The sequence below is a fragment of the Tachypleus tridentatus genome, chromosome 7 (assembly GCF_004210375.1).
Source record: "Tachypleus tridentatus isolate NWPU-2018 chromosome 7, ASM421037v1, whole genome shotgun sequence".
In the NCBI taxonomy this organism is placed as follows: domain Eukaryota; kingdom Metazoa; phylum Arthropoda; class Merostomata; order Xiphosura; family Limulidae; genus Tachypleus; species Tachypleus tridentatus.
In genome coordinates, this window is record NC_134831.1 from 76876338 (window position 1) to 76891184 (window position 14847).

The following is a 14847-nucleotide window of genomic DNA, read 5'->3' on the forward strand; positions in this document are numbered from 1 at the left end:
GCTGTAGACAACTTTTAATAGTTGTTGTGTGTGATTAACACCGAAGTTGACATAATGGTTTTCCTTCACAGCTCTTGCACTAGTATTGATATATTTGTGTCTAAAGAGATGAAGTGTAAAGGTAACAAAAGACATTATTTAAATGAACTAGATGTAAAATGAGCTTTCAGATACCATTGTTTAAAACTGTAATTGAAGTGATTGGCACGTAAATGTATTGTGTTAGATCCAATTTAAATTGGATATTGATTAAGTGTCTTACACATGTGTTCAATAATTAGAATTTGAATGAATGTTTTTAGTTATGGGTTAATTAGTTGTATTTAAAACCTCATATTTTCTGCATGATTGAGCTGAGTTAGTTTAAATATGGATCTTACTTTTTACATCTCATTTAGCTAGTTAGGTTTAAGATCAAAGTTTTGACATATCATTTAGATATTTGGACTAAAGAGTATGATTTTGCTGCATGTGAGTTAATTTGGAATGTAAACGTTTTGTATTGCAGATTATTTAACCAAGAAGTTAAATGTTTATATTTTATACAACATTTAGGTAATCAAAATTTGGACCTTTTGTATTAAATATTTACTTGGGTTTCATCTTATATGAATGTGTATCTCATATCATGAATATGTCATAAAGTTTGGGTAAGTATAAATATTGTAGTTGCAACCAGGTACATTTTTTTTCTTTTAAAAATATTAACACTTATGTGTGTCATCTTATACTTAAAAAAACAAAAACAATTATTTTCTTAAGCATAATGGTACTAGTTTAATATTTTTAGTGCTATGTCCTTGACAGTTGTACCTTGGTGAGGAAAATAACAACTTGAGATATTTAATGGTAGCTATAAATCAGTTGTTACAAGAAGAACTATAAAGATAAAGAGAAAGACGTAATAGATTTAAGTGGATTGCTATAAATTTGAAAATTATCAGAATGAATTATAGATACTTCTCTAGGAGTACCGTTTAAAATTGTCGTTGAGGGTCACATTTAAATTATGTACATAAATGTAATGACTGTGACAGTACACAATTAGCAAGGTGTGGTATTACAGCTCATAAATGTGAACAATATACTCCAACAGTGATAAAATTAGAGATTAAAACTAAGGACAAGTCTCAGAATCTAAAGTATGGATGATTTATACACCTTATTTATGTACTATAAATCAAACATAACTTTCTTAGATATCTTGATTCTAGGCTCATTTTTGTGTTATACAAGTAGACTGTCATATTGTTTTGTTGGGTTTTTTTTGGGGTGCCTAATGTCTATTTTCAGATTATTAGTTGATATCACATATGTAGTTTTAGTGTATAATAACTCTTCTTGAAAGATATTTGAGTCGTAAAAATGAAATGAATAATTCATGTAATAAGTAGCTATTTCAACTGTCAGTATTATTATTACACCATAATATGATCAGATACTTGCTAGGATAACAAAGCTGATGAAACATATAAATTGGTATTCACAATATGAAAATATATTAACTTTCAAAATATTGTTTATTTTACACATTTAAGCACACTGGTAATATATTTCATCAGTAATTAAAAACAAGCAAATAACATTTGATGGATTTTAGGTAGAACATTTAATTTTCACTAAAGTTGTTGTGAATTTGTTTCTCAGGATAAGCTTTAATGTAAGAAAATGTAATATGTAGAAGAAATAAAATTCTCTTTCTTATTGAAAAAAATAAAAGTAAGATTTTACCCATAGTTATAGAAACACGAGGTATCTCTATGGTAAGTAAGGTAGAAAAAATTTAAAATTTTTAAAGATTAAATTAGAATACATTTAACTGTAGGAAGGACAATGAAATTGAATCTACTGATTATAGAAGAATTATTATTATAAGGCTTAGCTAACCATAGAAAGGAAAATGTATGATTAATCAAGTTTATTTTTGAGTGATAGAACATATTTCGATTACACTAAGATGAAAATATAGTAAATAAAAGTTAACTATAAGAAAAGAAGAATTTTGTAACAAACTAGAGTACTCACAACTTATTTACGTGGCCTACATTTTCTTTCACACACAGTCTACACACCTTACACATGTAACTAGTGTAGTTTATAGTAAAACCTTTTCATATTGTTCTTTCACACACACAGTCCACACACCTTACACATGTAATTAGTATAGTTTATAGTAAAACCTTTTCATATTGTTCTTTCACACACACAGTCCACACACCTTACACATGTAATTAGTATAGTTTATAGTAAAACCTTTTCATATTGTTCTTTCACACACAGTCCACACACCTTACACATGTAACTGGTGTAGTTTATAGTAAAACCTTTTCATATTGTTTGCCTTCCATTTTGTTGCAGATCAGAAAACACAGATTTTGAGTTGCTCTAATTGTGATAAAAATATTATTTTTACCAAAAGGTAAAATATTTCTTTGTAAGCTTCTGTTAATTCTGGTATACTTTGTAGAAGAATCTTCTTTATATTTTGTGTCCCATTTTTCTGCATAGATCACAACATAAGCACACTCAACAAGGTCTAGTTGTTTAAGTAAAGCTTTTGATTTTATGTTACCACATTTTTTTTTGCAAGACACAGGATATACACGTTAATGTTAGTCTGAATGTTAGTCTGATTTGTTGAAGAAACTTATGTAAGGTATGTGTCACTTTCCTTTTTGCAGGCCTTACATAAGATATTTTAAATACTGGTGAACTTTCTGTTAAAAAGTTATTTTAAATATGTGTTACATTTATCTTCACAGGCCACAGAGCACATACAGTTTATGTTGGCCTTCATGTCCCTGGCTACAGAAGGAGAGGCCACAGACGTCATCGTCACCACCATCATAAAAATGGACACAAGAAGAAAGAGGATGGAACTGCCGCTGACTACGAACATGGAATTAATCGTCCAGGTAACACTGTTCGTCCAACAAAATATGCATATTTATGTTCAAGCAATATGAGGTATCTCATCTGATTTGAAAGTTTGTATATTTTTATATATCATAATATTTTTCTTGTTTAGTGCTTCCATTGTTTGTAAAGTACATATAGATAGAGTGAAACTAAAACCTGGAAATTTATATATGGAATTATTTACAAAAGTGTGTTAGAAAATTCTGATTATGCTCTGTTGTGGTTGAGTAACAAACCTATATTATTCTAAAACTATTGTCAAAGTCAGTATTTGCATAAAAAAATGCTAGAAGTCTTGCATAAAATTTGCTTTATGTATTACTAACATATTGTTATTTTGTTAATGTATTCATATTTAAACACACCATATTTATTGTGACAATTTTTCATCAAAACTAGTGGTTTCTATGCATTAAGGAAGCATAATTTCTAATATAGTGATTTCATTTCAGTCGATCATAACTGTGAAATATATTTAGCACAATAAGAAAGAGAAGCTGTTTATAGTTCAGAAGTGGACCATGTGCACGCTCCCTGCTGATTGTCATTCAGGAAAAATGAAATCTGTAAAGTCTGATAAGGAAAAAGCTTTTGACCATGATGTCATAAAGCAGCAGTTTAGTAGTGTTTTAATAACAGTTTGTATTTATACCTTTTACTAATTTCTGTGTTGTAGTCACTCCTCCTGCTGAACGTGTTCACTTCATCCTGGGAGAGGGGGAAGATGATACCCATGAATCTCACCCTCTCTTTAGTGAAATGGAAGAGCTCCAAGGAGATGGAGATGATATGGAATGGAGAGAGACTGCAAGGTAAAATTATGATTCTTTATTTTCTTTCTCCTTTGCAAATCGTACAGTAATTGAATAATGTTAAATAATAAACACAAGTCAGTTTTTTTCCTTTTCCTTTACAAAATACACTTTGGAGCAGAGATTTTTACAAAAAATTTAATATTTGTTTCACTCTGATTATTATTTAGTAGCTTAAAATAAAAGTGTTAACAAATTTTCTATAAAATGAGACTTCTTATATAGATGGGTGAAGTTTGAGGAAGATGTAGAAGAAGGGGGAAACAGATGGTCAAAACCACATGTAGCTACCATCTCTCTCCACTCTCTCTTTGAGCTTCGCAGCTGCATATTAAATGGCACTGTCATGCTAGACATGGATGCTTCAAGCCTTGATCAAATCTCGGGTGAGTATGCTTTTATGGTTAAAATCACATATTTTAGTGTTTACATGTTAAGAAAGTTGAATGACTCAAGAATGTGCTTGTGATTTGTAAAATTAAAACGCATTGTATGTATTATTTTAATAATGAAAGGTGTCAAATTAATATACTAATGTGAAAGCACTTACTATTTTTCAACATAAAAATATTCATTCTATAATTTATGGTCCAACTTTAATTGGAACAGTTAAAGAAATGTTTGTCCCTACAATACTCCTACAGTTTTTCCCATAGAGAACTTATTCACTTGAGGTTTGAATAAAATATTTGCAATCGCATATTTTGACATTACTAATCTTTCTCATGTCTGAATTAATAAGCATGTTTCTGAAATGTGAATATGTTGAACACTATTTTCAATCAATGTTTAATTTAGCAGTGACAAAATACAGTACCATGAATACTGTATTGAAAACAGTATATTAGAAGTAATGAAAGATCACATTATGAACTTTTCATTCTTTTTCCATTCACATTATATTGTTTGTGCTTTTTTGTTGTTAAGTGTGAACTGTGAATTTTTACAATATAAACTCTCAGTTTTATCACTGAGCCGTCAGAGTTTTTGTACTAAAAGTCATTGAAGTTTACATCTTATATAACAGTGTTTGGAATAGATTGCGTTTCATGTAAAGCATTAGGTGTTGCAACACAGGTAACATGATAAGTAAAAGTTAAGTGTTATTGAAATACAATCCTAACACTTTACTAACTGACAGTCTTATTTTTTCCTGTCTAATCATCACTGATGTTTAATTATAATTTGTGCTGTAATGAATATAGGTCTTTAACTTGAAGTTTCTGAATTACACACACCCTATAATTGAAATATTAGTTATTTGTATTCTGATATAAAGTGTCTTTAAAAGACTAAGTGATTGCTTAACAATATTTTTTGTTAAGAATTACAGGTGCAAAGTTGCTAGATTTTAATGAAATCACTCTTTAAATTAATTTAAATTCAATCACTAATTTTTTCTTTGAGTTTCCCTTCTTACAAAATCTTCATTTGATATACAAGAGTTTTTACCAAAATATAGTTTTTTTAAGTTTTGTATAAATTTTTCAGATCTTATGCTGGAAAGTATGGTTAATTCCAATCAACTGCAAGGTGATATGAGGGAGAAGGTGAAAGAGGCCCTTCTTCGTCGGCACCGACATCAACATGAAAAGCGTCATGGTGGAGAAAAGGGCTCTCGTTTACCCTTAATACGATCTTTGGCAGACATTGGACGAAATTCAAGCAAAAGCGTGTTTGGTTCTAATAGTGAGTGCTTCCTGAATCCTTAGCTGATTATTTTTGTTTGATTAAATAACAACTTTTTATTTACCATTCATTATGTCTTCTTGAGACCTATATAAGTTTGTTTGTTAAGTTCTTTAATTTTTAGTTATTTCTTTCTTTTTCAACTGTAGAATAAGCTTAAATAACAACTATATTTGATTTAATTACTTATACTTTTGTGCTTACACACAGATTGTAGGAGTGCTGGAGAATCAAAAACTGCTATCTTCTTCCACTGCTTTATATTCGCACTTTTATCTTGTGCTTTAATAAATTAGTATTCTTTTCTCTTCACATGGCATCTTTTTCCTGTTTCACAGCACATTTGGACAAAGAGGGTGGAGGGCATTCTATCCCATCTACCCCCAACAGCCCTTCAGCCCATGGGGAAGGAAAACCCAACTTTGGAAAGTTCCTGAACATTCCTGGTAAACCCCTGTGATAATTGGGTTTGCCTGCATTATCTGAAATAGTTGAACTTTATGATTAGTTGTTGTCAGGTTTTGGTTGCATGCTACGAACTTCTACAGATTGTCCCAGTAGATGTGTGACATACAGTCATGTATATCCAACTTCAAGTCTTCTGTGACACCTTTGCCTTTTAGTCTCTTATGTTGTCATTCATGTTGGTCATAGTAGAGCTTTAAAAAAAAAAAGACTCTGTGAGATCTAGCCCAGCTGTTTGTCTCTCTTGTTGTTTTAAAAAAACAAATCTTTGTATGTGATGCTTATTATTGTCATAGGTATTTCTATAATGTTTTGAAAGCAAACTTCCAGAGGAAGGACATAGTTCTCCTGGAAATTGTTGAAAACAAGCAATAACTCACGGTATTAGAAACTGATCATAGTCTTTTAAAATTAACATTTTGATTATTTTGCTTTGTTTCATTTTCTTTTTTTGATAACATTATTGAGGGAAAACAAAATTTACATGTGTAACATAATTAACATACAGGTGATTTTTTTAATGTAAGAAAATACATTGATTAATAATATCATTTTTGTTGCACAAACTAAAAAATACGATAATATTTTCCTCATTTTACAGCTTACAACATATCTAATTATGTCAGCAAGAGCATTAATGTTTTTGTTTTTTTTATAAAATGTAATACAGTTAACTAAATAGCGCTGTTGTTGTTTGTTATTGAGCAAAAAGCAACTCTACTTATCACTGATATCAAAACCTGGTTATTAGAGGTATAAGTTCACAAACATATTGTTGTGACATATGGGGGAGTGTTAATAAAGCAATTTATTGAAACTGAAAACTTGAGCTGATTTAAAGAGGATTTTTAGTTGCTTTTCTGAAAATAATTATTTTCTCATTGATAAAAATACTCCATGTGACAATAAGCATTTATTACTAGTGCTTTCTAACCCTCAAGCTTATTGAAACATTTGGTAGGTGGCTTAATTTTTGTTAAAACAGCATGTTATAGGGAATGATTTGACTAAATTTCTTTGAATTAACAAGTCAAAACTTTCAAAGATTTATTTTTAATGTTTCCTCTCCCTCTGGTGTTTTTTATGTTTATTAACATCAGTGGTATATTTTTAGTAGTGTTTCAAAAGATTTTCATTGTTTATATACTGGTGTGTGTATATATATATAAACATTTTCCATGTAGTGTGTTATACACAATATTTGTAGAATAATTTAAAAATTTGTAATTGCAGACACCAAAATCATTAAGTCCACTTGTTTTGGTCTAACTTTAATTAAGCCTTTATTAAGTACAATCTATATTTGATAAAGAGATATAAATTAACACTGTATCTTGTGTATGCTTTTTTATTGAGTTTAGTTAGGATTAAACTTAACCATACTTGTTACTACCAATAAATGAATTTATAATTTTATTCTTTGACCTAACATTGAACCTTTCTAAAATCTTTGCTAAAGTATATTTAAATCCACCTTTTGTTTACATCGATTGAAATGAAGTATACATACATTTAGGTAGTAAGGTTTGCACACATCCTCAGGATAGAAAAAAAAATTGAGTATTATTATAATTGATATCTTGTTTTGTAAACAGATAGTGGACAAAATCACCAAGAGTCAGGAATACCCCAAAGCCCCAGTTCTACATCTTTGCATGGACATAATACACAGCCTTGTCTTACTACCACTGGTTCTACCCTTACAGAAAACACTGGAGCAAGTTCTGCAGACCTACAGCACAAGGTAAATAGGTAATGCTGTGCACTTTTAACAGGACCATATATGTAAGTTTGTAATCCAAACTGAATAGTTTGAATTTCCTCTACTCATAACAGTAAGTGCACCTTTCAGACTTAGAAAACTTGAGAAATGAATTAATTTTTTAATTTTATAATAAGACAGAAATAATCTTAGAAGTTTTATCCACAAAGATAAACAAGATGAACCATTTTGTTAGTCTCCCAGTGGCTCAGTACTAAATCTGCAGGCTCACCCCACTAAAACGTGGGTTTTGATACTTGTTATGGGCACAGCACAGATAGCCTATTTGGTATTTAACAACAAACAATCCTTTTTCTAGTAACATTGGGATAATTTTGATGAACTTCTTAGACAAATTTATAATGCCAAACAGTATACATTTTAAATATAAGAATTACTTTACTTAAATAAAATATTTAATTTTTTTCAGCTAAATCAAGCCTTCATGAAGAAGATCCCACCAGGTTCGGAAGCCTCCAACATCCTGGTTGGAGACGTTGACTTTCTAGACAGAGCGATTATGGCTTTTGTTCGGCTGAAGCAAGGTATTCACTTAGGTGATCTAACAGAGGTTCCCGTCCCTACTCGGTTCCTCTTTATCTTACTTGGTCCTAGTGGTAACCTTCCTCGTTATCATGAGATTGGTCGTGCCATGGCAACACTTTTATCAGATGAGGTATTTCTTCTCAAACAGCAAAAATTATCTTAATTTGTAATACACTTGTTATTAAAAGATATTATTGTTTTGAAGGATCAAATTAAGTTTGAAAATTAAATTTTACTTTGAACATCATACTGAAAGTGCAAATATATATTTGACATAGTTTTATAACTTATGATTCATAGGATTTTTTTTCACTCTTAAATAATTTTTTCTTACAGCGTTTCTTACACTTCTTAAAAGAAGCCACAATAGATATAATATATACTTTAATGATTACTTATCTCTCAGTATTTCATATTATTTTGTGAAAACTTATGCATTATACAAATGACAGAATCTTTCATTCATTCTTCTGTATTTTTTCATTTATTTGTTTCAAAATAAAACATTATGAATTTATCTATTAACAAAAGTCAAAGTTAAACTTTTATTACAATAAAATTTGCGTTTTCATAGTTTACATTGGTATAAAGCGACCCTTCTGCCACCTACATTATATGAATAAATATATCTATACATTTATAGCAGCACTACATATTCTGATACAGAAGCTATAATTGTACTATATTGCACTATTTGTTATCAGGTGTTAAAAAGTAAAACGGTAGTGTTTTTTTAACTGTAATTTTTGGTAATGTAACTTTCTCATTTTTGTTGCTTGTGATCTATTCAAAAAATTTCTTATTCCTCTCATTTTAAGATGTAATTTGAAAATTAGGATATGCTCAAACTTGTAGCTGGTATGATATTTGATAAAACAATGAAACAGATGAGTGATTCTACAATTTGAAACCTTTTCACCGAAACTTATTTCCATTTATTCACTCAGGTTTTTCATGATGTTGCATACAAAGCAAGGAACCGACAAGATCTTTTAGCAGGGGTAGATGAGTTTCTGGATGCTGTTACAGTGTTGCCTCCTGGTGCTTGGGATCCAAGCATTCGGATAGAACCACCATCCCATGTTCCATCCCAGGTTAGCTTAGAGAATTTATGCTAAATGAAACTTTTAGTCATTAAATCAATGAAGTATTTTTTGATAAATATTAATAAATATTTTAATTAATTTTCTGTCATGCTGCATATGCTCGAGGTATATTTTAAGAGAGATATTTCTTTGGTACTTGGGTTACCTTTCATTTACTGTTTCATGGTTCTTTACAAACAAGATATTGTTATTTTGTATAACCTCATAAAGAATTTTAAGACATTTTGTCTTCTTACTAATTGTCTGATGTACATTAGTTGAAAATGAGAAGCCAAATAGTTTGTTTGTTTGTCTGTTTTTAATTTTGTGCAAAGCTACACAAGGGCTATCTGCGCTAGCCGTCCCTAATTTAGCAGCGTAACACTATAGGGAAGGCAGCTAGTCATCACCAACCACCACCAATTCTTGGTCTACTCTTTTACCAATGAATAGTGGGATTTATCGTCACATTATAACACCCCCACAGCTGAAAGGGCGAGCATGTTTGGTGCGACAGGGATTTGAACCCGTGGCCCTCGGCTTGAGTCGAACGCCTTAACCCACCTGGCCATTCTGGGCCTAGCCAAATAATGATGTTTCTTTTAAAATATAAGTTTATTCAAAATGTTTTGTACATTGAGTTATGGAAATGCCTGCTTGTGCATGACAGTAAAGTTTCTAATACTTTGCTGTTGTTTTTTCATATTTAGGAAGGAAGAAAGAAGCATAAAGAACCAGATAAAGAACCACATATTGAACCAGAAGAAGAAGAAGAAAAACTGCGAGAAGAAAGTGGATTAAAGAGAACAGGAAGGCAAGAGATATCAGTATCTTATGTACATTATATATGTAATGTTGTAATGCTAAAGAAATGAGAATTGAACCCAAACTTGGATTAATTTCCTTTGTGTTAAGGGCAGAGATCCTAACTGGATGAGATAAAAATCTTAGCAACTTGTCTTAACCTTAACCAGGTTTTTTTTTTTTTTTTTTTAAAGAGAAATCAAATAAGAATAAATTGGGATTTCATATTAAAATATCAACAGGAATCAAGAACTTTGCTGTGAGAGTATTTATATAAAATCTGTTAGTTTTGAATTAGAATCTATGTATGTTAACTTTTTCATCATGTGTAAAATACTAGCAGTAATGAAGAACTATCATATAAGCATTGGAGGAGAATTAACAAAGAGTAATTAGGTTTGATCTCACTGAAAACAAATCCAGCAAGAGTAAAGTATTCTTGTTGAAAAAGTACCAGTGAGATTTTATAACTGCAGAGAAATGCTTATGAGAAAAATCCCATATTTAAAATAATTTTATCAGAACTGAAAAACATTGCTTGTTCTAAAGTAACAAGATTTCACAACCATAGGTTATATTTCAGAAGGCTTGAACGTGGTACAGGATATATCAGAAATTGTCTCAGAAGGTGTTCAAGATCCATCATTGTAAATCAGTCTATAAGCATACCTATAAATGAAACTACTGCAAGCATTATCTGTTCTAGACAGTGTTCATCTTTATGCATTGCCAGTGTTATTTAAGAAAGGGAGAGAAAAAACAAGTTGTGCTACTTTTGGAGAAACGTAATTTAGATAAACAGTGTGATATGGACTTGAAACATCCTTACATTACTGAATAAAGTTTATTAAATTGCTTCTGGTAAGATTTTATTCTTCTAAGACAAATAGTTTTTATGGTGTAACCAGAGGAATCGCTAAGTGCATAAAAGATTCAGGGCTTGTGCCCATAGGTTATTAGCATTTCAATATAATATCAATCATGGTTTTCTGTTCAGATTTTTCAAGGCACCAACTGGGGATTCGGGGCATTGTCATATATTATCATCACATGGAACCTGTGCCAGTGCCTAGCAATGCCTCTAGATATAATCATTTTAAATATAAGTTTTCTTTATAATTATTCAATATTATGCAGAGGGTTGAGTAAGTTTAATAACACAGTTCCATATCTGCATTTCAGCAAGTCATGAGAAAAACCACAGCTCATATAAGAGATACATTTGATTGCTTTTGAGAAAGGTATGTAACAGCCCTTCCTGATGTGAAAATTTCATACACTTAAATTATACAAATATATGTTTAGATTTGGGAATTTTTAAACAGTACAATTTTTAGAATGGAGGTATTCCTTGAACTTAATGGGTCAACTTGGAGCATCAGGATCATTCAGAAAGATATTCACAACAAGTCACCTACCAGCAATACTATGTAAAGTAACAGGTGTATGTCTGTGAAGAAAATGTTCAGTGGCAAAATGCATTAACATGCCAGAAGCAATAAATAGTATGCAACATAACCAAGAAAAATCTCCAACTAAAAATGAGGCCAATAGGGTATGGGTTCACCAAGACAAGGCTTCATGTTATACTTTCTATAAAACCATTGCATACTTAAAGCAACTGGAGAATGAAAATGGTATTTATTTTATTCCATATGAAAACACACCAGATGCATCACTTTTGGAGTTTTGTGCAACAAGTACATTGCAAGGCTATTGTCAAGGTGTGCAGTTGCAGATAGAGCATGATTGGACATAACACCTGGACTGTAATGTTGTGGTGATACTTCAAAATAATTTTAATATAAATTCTTGACTTTTGTGTGTATGTATGTGTTAGAGAAGGATTCTTTCATACTTTTTTGTTTTACAGTTTTATCTTTTAAAAAATACTCTTAATTTTTTTTGTATTGTAGGATTTTTGGTGGGTTGATCAATGACATTAAACGGAGAAAACAGTGGTACCTCAGTGATTTCAAGGACGCCCTAGCTCTTCAGACTGTAGCTTCAGTGTTCTTCTTGTATTTTGCTTGTCTTGCTCCAATAATTACATTTGGAGGTTTGTTAGGAGAAGCAACAGGTTCTCGCCTGGTGAGACATGCACTCTATAAGATAGAATAATTTTTTGTGAAACATTTGAAGTTTTGGAATGACCGATTTATATTGTGAAATAGTCTTATGTGTGAAATAATTCAGTTGTATTATGAAATAGTACAACAAGTAGCCATGAAATAGTGTATGTTTTAAATTAATTTAAGCTGTAGATAATACACTGTTTTGTAACACAATTAGTAAGATAATTGAGCAACATTGTGTAATAATTAAAACTGTGGAATAAGTTACTGATGTTGTAAAATAGTTCCAGTGTAAAATAATTCACTGATGTTGCCTGCTCAGTAGTTCTAGCACTGAAGACAATATAATTCAGTTAATTCAGACTTGATGTTAGCAGGTTAAGCTGTAGAATAGTTTAGCTATGTTGTGGAAGAGCTCAAACATTGAGAAATTTATGATGCACTAAAAGTAGTGATAGTTTTGTTATGGGAAGAACCTGATCAAACATGTGAGATTTCTGAAATGATTTAGTTTGCACTTATTTCCCTTTTTCTGAATGTAGTATGTTTTAATTTAAGTAGTTATTAGTTATGCTATAGTTTACTATTTTAAAGTAAGGTTTAATTATATAACATTAATTGAAATTATTTATTAGTGAGTGTGTTTGATAGTTTTCTTATACCAAAGTTACATCGGGCTAACTGTTGTGTCCTCCGAGGGGAATCTAACCCCTGATTTTAACGTTGTAAATCAGTAGACTCACTGCTGTCCCAGTGGGGGACACATATTAGTGAACATCTGTACTGTTTCTTATTTTTTATTTAACTTTTGTTTTCATTACTCGTGTTTTTAAATTAATAAAGTTAAAACATTAAGTTCAGTTAGGCAATGAGTAAATCTACATTTTGTAATCTTTGATTCAATAATCTTTTGTAGGTGGCTTTCCTTTATTATAAATTCTAATTCACTGACATTTTATTTCATTTTGTTATCTATTAAAATGCTAAATGTATGTGTGATGAACATAAAATCAATTGTTGGTTATAATTATTTTTCTAAAATATCACGTTAGATTAAGTATTAAGTTTTGGTAATCTTTATTTTTGCAGTTTTTTTGTATTGCGAAAATGTTATGAAATATAAATATCACAAATCATACCATTGACAAACCATTTCCTTTTTTTCTAACATAATATCACAAATCATACCATTGACAAACCATTTCCTTTTTTCTTCAGGCTGCCATGGAGAGTTTGCTGTCTGGAGCTATCAATGGAATCTTGTATGGGCTCTTCAGTGGACAACCATTAAATATTCTTGGAAGTACAGGACCAGTGTTGGTGTTTGAAACAATTGTATATTCGTTTTGTAGGTATGAATTAACACTTTTTATGAACATAACTTTTATCTCAAATGAAAATAATGTGGGTATGTTCAGATTGTCAGGTTCAAATTACATTCTTACCAAATAAATAAGTAAAAATCATATATATTGAAATGATTAAAAATACCAGTTCTGTAGTTTTATTGTGGTAGTTAGCACAACAGCCAATTAAATGCTGCACACTTTATTATTACAGCCACACACATCCTCAGTAACGGTGAGGATTCTCGACACATTGATGATCTTAAAGACCCTGACAGCTGATAGGCCTAAAGTCTAAATAACCAACTGGTAGCATTGTAGAGTGGCCTAATGATTCAATAGGGTTGACGGTCTAAAAATACCCCCCCCCAAAAAAAAAAGTAACACTAATTTGCACATTGCCTTGTAGTTTGTACAAAGTAATTACTGTTTGCTAAATTTTAGTTATGTATATGGTCTATATGAAAATGTTTTATAAGTTAATTTGTGTGTGAGTGAACCTCTTTAGTAACACTCAAATAATAAATTTTTACAACTTATTTATGAGAAATAATCCCTTTAGTACCCTAAAGATAAAATGTTTGATAGAATTTTGTATGAAAGGTCATCCTCTTTAATGACATACACATAAAAACATTTTGATAATATTGTTGAGTAGAAATTTGTGTGATAGAAATAACCACTTTAATTGGAATAGTGTTTTCAGATTGTTTTATCTAATACACAATAGCAATACTGCAATATTTAAACCAAAAGACGAATATTGCTATTATTTAGTTTTCATAAGCAGTGCATGTAATTTCTTTAACAATTTCTGTTCAAAATAAAAGCATTGTCAAAGTAAAAGTTGTAATAGTCTTTATTTCACCTGGTACAATTAGTAATGCTTATTTCAATATTAGTAAAGGTTATTATAACAAAATATTACCTTCTATTTTTTCTCCAAAGGGATCATGGTTTAGAGTACTTGCCTCTTCGCCTCTGGATTGGGCTCTGGACGTCAGCTATATTAATGGTGCTAGTATCTTTGGATGCTAGTGCTCTGGTGTGCTACATCACTCGATTTACTGAAGAAAATTTTGCCACTCTGATTTCCATGATTTTCATTTATAAAGCTATAGAAAAAGTAGGTTTATAAGTAGTTACAGTTATATTGTGAACATCAGTTTAAAGTTATAAATGTTGAAAGTGAAAAGAAAATGCTTTAAACATTGTTCTAAATTTTAAAATAATTTTTTATATACTTGATAAAACATTTCATAAGTTAGTTAACCACAAGACCTTGTTTAAAATTAGTTTGTGTGATTAGTGATAAAAACCATTATTATTTTGTGTTAGTTACTG

The 14847-nt window shown here is 30.5% G+C and overlaps 1 protein-coding gene across 8 annotated transcripts in view; it reads left to right on the top strand.

The window, feature by feature from the left end:
• The window catches only part of LOC143256015 (electroneutral sodium bicarbonate exchanger 1-like), a 173206-nt gene that overhangs the window by 131478 nt on the left and 26881 nt on the right, over positions 1 to 14847 (top strand). For 5 of the 8 annotated variants that reach the window (XM_076512570.1, XM_076512569.1, XM_076512573.1 and 2 more), the window contains 12 exons: positions 2763 to 2915; positions 3596 to 3731; positions 3957 to 4117; positions 5223 to 5420; positions 5759 to 5866; positions 7481 to 7629; positions 8078 to 8323; positions 9141 to 9287; positions 9989 to 10092; positions 11999 to 12173; positions 13376 to 13509; positions 14452 to 14629. In XM_076512570.1, the coding sequence (XP_076368685.1) occupies positions 2763 to 2915; positions 3596 to 3731; positions 3957 to 4117; positions 5223 to 5420; positions 5759 to 5866; positions 7481 to 7629; positions 8078 to 8323; positions 9141 to 9287; positions 9989 to 10092; positions 11999 to 12173; positions 13376 to 13509; positions 14452 to 14629 (1889 nt within the window). The remainder of the gene's footprint in view (positions 1 to 2762; positions 2916 to 3595; positions 3732 to 3956; positions 4118 to 5222; positions 5421 to 5758; positions 5867 to 7480; positions 7630 to 8077; positions 8324 to 9140; positions 9288 to 9988; positions 10093 to 11998; positions 12174 to 13375; positions 13510 to 14451; positions 14630 to 14847) is intronic. The other 3 variants (XM_076512574.1, XM_076512575.1, XM_076512571.1) reach the window with 1 other exon arrangement.